The sequence below is a fragment of the Orbicella faveolata genome, unplaced genomic scaffold, assembly GCF_042242905.1.
Source record: "Orbicella faveolata isolate gen_17 unplaced genomic scaffold, um_ofav_v1 contig_15, whole genome shotgun sequence".
NCBI classification, from domain to species: domain Eukaryota; kingdom Metazoa; phylum Cnidaria; class Anthozoa; order Scleractinia; family Merulinidae; genus Orbicella; species Orbicella faveolata.
The window spans coordinates 6,532,945-6,538,860 of NW_028301542.1; the positions used below are offsets into that span (position 1 = coordinate 6,532,945).

General features: G+C 38.0%; 1 protein-coding gene across 1 annotated transcript; it reads right to left on the bottom strand.

The window, feature by feature from the left end:
* Positions 1-1,932: 1,932 nt before the first annotated feature.
* LOC149113276 (GFP-like fluorescent chromoprotein cFP484) lies at positions 1,933-4,322 on the bottom strand. The gene is made up of 5 exons (XM_089288222.1): positions 4,228-4,322; positions 4,045-4,145; positions 3,074-3,292; positions 2,612-2,821; positions 1,933-2,385 (listed from the first exon to the last, which is right to left on the bottom strand). Exons 1-5 carry the CDS (start codon positions 4,228-4,230, stop codon positions 2,244-2,246), a joined length of 675 nt encoding a protein of 224 aa, XP_089144348.1. The 5' UTR covers positions 4,231-4,322; the 3' UTR covers positions 1,933-2,243.
* Between the last annotated feature and the right edge of the window lie 1,594 nt (positions 4,323-5,916).

The following is a 5,916-nucleotide window of genomic DNA, read 5'->3' on the forward strand; positions in this document are numbered from 1 at the left end:
TCATCGCGGTTTAAACCATCCCAGCACCTTACTACCAATTATGGTTTGTTTTGTGCCAAATTACGTCATGATTTAGCTTCATCTGAGTCAGCAGGTGGACGCTCAAGGAGATCTAAAGCTTTCTAACCCAACGTTGTTAACACGCCACGAAAAGAAGCTGAAAGTTGTATTACCAGACTAAACTGAAGCCTGACGATTCACGAAGTTTCCAGCAATCGAGAATCTGAGCATGCGAACAACTCAAAAATTTTACGACCACAAGCAAGCGAGCAAGCGAGCAAGCGAGCAAGCGAGCATTCATTTAATTTTTGCGAGTAATTCGAGCAAAGACCAAATTTTGCAATCACTTTTAAATTGAATGGGACCATTCGATACCCCTAGTAAGGTAAAACGATATTTCTTGATATTAGTAAATCGAGAGCCGAAACCAACCTGTCACTCGTTGTTTATCAATTATTTCACTTAAGGAGATATGGCATTACTCCTGGAAGTTTACTGTTTTATACATCCGACAATACCGCTACGAATACGCATTTGCCGTTTTATAGATATAAATTGAATAGCTTTATTCGAACAGAAATGACCTTCTTGCAGCCAAGCAATAGACCGTTACAGATCTTTCTCATTGATCCACATGAGTTCCGTTGGCATGGCTAGAAATCTCGGGCAAGAACGCGCAGTTGACGAGGCCAGTTTAAGCAAAAGCTAGTCACATATTAACTCCTCGCGACTTAAAGACTTTACTGAGAAAACATAATTAAAATCCCGCTTACCTCCTTACTCCAGTGCAAAGTCCCAAATGTTTACTGGCTGTCTGTTAATTGGTATGCCAAGGAACCCAAAATATTCTTGGAAAATTGTCGGCTTCTATGCTGTAATCGTTGAATGGCGTTTTTCAAGTATAATAAATAATACAGATGATGCTATATAGTAACATTTTAAGACGCAGTGAATCACATTTTTCAGGACTTTGTATCCCGCATTGCGTTCTTAGGACTTGTTTCTCTGTGATTTTCATGTTTTCTGGTCGACGAAATATGACGTTCCTGCAAAACAGTGCAGGTGAATTCTGAATAAGCATCGACCTCTTTGCGAAATTTTCAATGGTGGTATGTTTAGACGTTTCAGTTTAACTTTCTCTTTTTCGCCGGTGGCCAGTAGCATGACGCTTTTTAATTATGTTCTACCAGTCTCACTGTAACAACGTTTCTTATTCGGCGAATTATCCAGAAAATTTTGACCTAATTTAATTTCCTTTTCTTTGTAATGAAAACAAAAATCGCCCGCCTCCTTGATCCGATACAGATAATTGCCATACATGATCGATGACAAACCCATTAAGTTACCAATATGCAAAGCACGGCTGTGCGGAACTGCTTTCACGGGCAATGTATATCAGTTACTACTTTCATATTATCTTTTTTTTGTATGTTCATATACGTTAACATTCCTTAAACTCCAATGCTAACAGTGAGCGTTCTTTCTTTCTGTTAAGCAGTTTTGTGACTTTAACACTTTATAAATGAGGCAATAATTGAGATGCCACAGTTCGAGCTGCTGTGTTCCCCTGATACAGACTCTTTCCACTGCTCAGTCTCGCAACGAACTGAATAAGTTAAAGATTGATCGAAAACCGATTTTGTTTTCAGCCCAATACTTAAAATAAAACAGGCAATTTAATCAGCCCAAATAAGGAGAGGTTAGGTGCACTTTAAAGAAAAGAAGGCAAGAGTGAGTGAGTGAGTAACTGACTGACTGATTTCCGTTTTAAAATCTTCCATCATTCCTGTGGTACTTTACCGTTTTAAACAAACAAATAACAAAAAATAAAGTAGTGAAAGAGATGGAAGGAAAAATATTGGATTGCTTATTGCATTTAATGCACAATCTTCCAAAAGCCAGTACTTTATGATAAGAAAACTCCACAAACTCTCGACTCGACAACAAGTTTATTCTCACTTCAGTTTTCTAACTTGCATTTGTCTACAACTGAGTTGAAAAAGTCTACCTTTATGCTGCAGTCCCGCAAAAAAAGAAAAAAAAAATGAAATCTTATTTTTTTTGTTTTAACAAACTTAAGTCTAGAGCTAGTCTAACAATTCCCGACACCAATCTATGAATCAAAGTATCAAAAACTATATCGAGTAAATGCCTTCCAAACAAAAACAGCAAAAAAAAAAAACAAAACTAAAACTAAAACTATAATTTTTTAGCTGTTGTCGTCTTGGCTTTCCGTTAAGCCTTTACTTGGCCTGCTTTGGCAGCCCAGAATGAGCCTCGGCATGCTCACGCAGCTTAACAATGTTGTAATCTCTATCGTGGCTCACAATCTCAATGCGGTGGTCCACAAAGTGATACTCTGGCAGCTGGACAACCTTCTTAGCTCTGCAATGGAGCAATCAAACTCGGATTAGTGACATTGAACTGTTTCATAAGCATAACAAATATGATACTGTGTAATGAGTGAAAACTAACATCAATCGTTGCTAGCTTCTAAAGCACTCTAACGTGACAAAAGTTGACAAACTCTTTTTCTTGCTCTTATGTCTTAATGAATTTATGAATTTTATCCCTTATTCCGAGTCATCATTTGAACGGATAACAAACTTACTTGTAAGTAGTTTTGAAGTCACACCGGTAATGGCCACCTCCTTCAAGCAACAGAGCCATGTTAACATCACCCTTCAGCACTCCATCACGCACATACATTTTCTCAGTGGATGGCTCCCATTTCACGGTCTTCTTCTGCATAACTGGACTATTGGCAGGAAAGTTCACACCATCAAATCGAATCTCATAGCGAAAACAGTCGCCAACCAGGCTGATAAAAAAAATTAGTTAGACATGTCAGTGCTACCGAGAGAAGATACGTTAAACAACGTTATTTAACGGTATAGTTGACGACATAATTTAAGAGACAGTTGTATATTAAGATATAAGAGCGCCATCACAGAGGGACAATAATACTAGAAACATTATTTTTTTTAAAAATTCTTTTCTTGTGGTTGTGTACTTATATATCAAAGTGTCACATGTTTCCTCCTAGGAGGCATCATCATTACTTCTCACTTACGTTATGTCATTTGTGGCGATGCAAACGCCCCCGTCTTCGTAAGTCATGCTTCGTTCCCAAGAATAACCCTCGGGAAACGACTGCTTGAAATAGTCTGCTATATCTCCTGGGTATTTGGCGAAGACCCTGTTGCCGTAATGGAATACTGTTGTCAATATATCGTAGGCGAAAGGCAGAGGTCCGCCGTCTACGACTTTCAGGTCCATATTCTGTTTTCCCCTAAAACACAAACAAGAACACACGTAAGATCACGTACAGTAAGAAAACGAACTGCTCATATGCAAAGGTAAACGTGACGACAGAAAACGTTGCAGTAAGTTTACCCTCTGTGTTTATGGTTTCCCTGTTTTTTTTTAATACTGCATACTTTTTCAGTGCTTCCTTTGGCAAACATGAAAAGCCAACGACCTCTTTTTTCAGCTGTATACCAAATTCAAAAGATTTAGGATAAAAAAAACGGTAATTAAAAAGACTGTACTATAGAAACAAGACGAAAATCACGTGATAAACTAACTAGAAATGGAGAGGTTCAAAAACTTAAGACGCAGCAGTCTGATCACGCCACAGAGGGTGTGGCCTTCAATCTGATATAATCCCAGTAATTAATAAAGAGTTTAGTTCAGTTAAATTTTACCTGACTTGGAAATACATGGCATACAGAGTCTACGAAGTGGCATATTTAACGGGAGAAAAAATAAAACTCTTAACCCCACAACATTCTTGTTCAAATATTGAGCATCAATTTCTGGGCAGAGGTAGAAAATAAATGTTTCAAAGTTAACGTTTGTACGATGAAATGAAGGAAAGATGGATCCGGTATCCGCTGTGATGAAATGAAAGAAATTCGCCTTTAGGTGAATTCTCGGTACTAAATTTTGTCCAATGGAATTATACCGAAAGAATTTATTTTGCTGTTTGAAGCAATGCAAAAAAATCTGAAAAAGATAACCAATTTTTAAACTGTTACTTACTCGAAAGGCTTGCCTTTTCCTTCTCCTTCAATCTCGAACGTGTGCCCGTTTACAGCGCCTTTCATACGCAGCTTGATCTTCATGTCTGGTTTAATCGCACTCTGCAGAAAGAAATTGGGGAGAATGTCAGATCTGTGAGTTTATGAACCTGAATTAAAACATTTTCTTCTGTGTAACACTTACCATGGTGGCAGACGTGAAGTAAGATGTCAGTCTCACAGCTCTTGTTGTTCTTGATCTGCTCTCTTCCAAATCACCAGGGTGAATGAGACCTCAGCTCTGAGAGATGCTGTTATAAACCCAAGTGTCACACCCTAAATTCACCTAAGCCAATCACAAGCCGGGAGAAATTTATAACTGAGCTGACGAGATCTACAATGTAGGATGTCTCTTCGCATCCATACTTGGAAAGTAAAATTCCGCAAATCATTGTTCAATTCAAACCAATCTTAAGGTCTAATTAAATAAGGTTAAAAAAAGAAACTTAATTAAGTTTGTTTGTTTACCTAGCAATTGAATCTCTTTTTACAAGATAGCCGGCATCAAAAGTATAGTCATTTTGCCGCCTTAAACGGAAACTTGATTAATTAGTGGCCTCCGAGGCAAAATATTTGATCGTTCGCGTGTAAATTGGTCTTAACGTCAAATTGATAATATCAAAAAAAGGAAACTTAATTAATTTCGTTTATTTAACTTGCAATTGAACTTGCAATTGAACTTCAGGTCGTTATCGATTATGTCAGTTCCAATTGAAAGTCACAAGATAGCTGGGATCGAAAGTGTAGTCTCTTTATCGCCTTAAACGGAAACCGTACCTGAGTAATTATAGACTTCCAGCAAACAAAATATTACATTTATATAAGCGGAAGTACATAACTATTTTTTTTTTCTCCCAAATGAAACCGCCAGGCCCGGCGTCACAATATACAAGCAATATGTCTTTCCATATTTTGTCCCTCGAAAGCCAATATCTTGCAGCAGAAATGAGCCTAAACAATTCATAACCACATGGCAAACGACAGAGGTGTCAACATGCAGATAACAGCAAATTGATTCTTTCAAAACAAAGGCTAACCGCCAGTGAATGGAGATGACCGGTCCGTTGAGCAGGCGTTCGTGGGGAAGGAACGCGTAACGAGCCCTTAGAGCGTCTGCGCGGGAGGCTACCCTTGGTCTTGGTGTGTCAATTTTTTTTTTTCTTTTTTTTTTTTTTTACAACTATAGTCCTGCGTAAACAGACCTATTCCTTAACAACAGGACAGCCCTGCTGTTGGTTTTGTTTTCTCACTCCGCCCTTCGTCTCACTCATTCTCCGAAGAGCCGTTGCAATGTATAGTAGTCACATACAGCATCAAAAGGACAGTCATTTTGCAGTCTGAACTTAAAATTTGCTGATTATTTATGGCTGCTACATGGACTATCGTCCATGCCAATGGCAAAAATTTATTCCGAGTATTAAACTCATAAAGGACTACACATGAAACACTGCACACAGTTTTCACGCTGTTCCTCTTATCAACGATTTCGATTTACTAATAATATATAACCAGTCTATTGATATTACTACGTATACCGCGATATGGTAATATTCTAGGGAGACGCTAGTTCTTGATTATTCCGCGGGACTGATATATATATATACATTCATACTCTGAGACTAGTTTACAGTACTGCTGCCACTGCATGCGTATACTTTATCTCATTTAACATCCAACAGCTGGTTAAAGTATGAATTAATCGTTTGAAAGACTTGTGCTGTGGGCTTTTTGTATTCGTTTGTCACAACGGTACACAATCCGTGAATTTAGTCAAGAATTAAAACTCTTAGTACCCTTACAATAAACTAAATCGCAAAAGAAGGGTCCTAAAAGA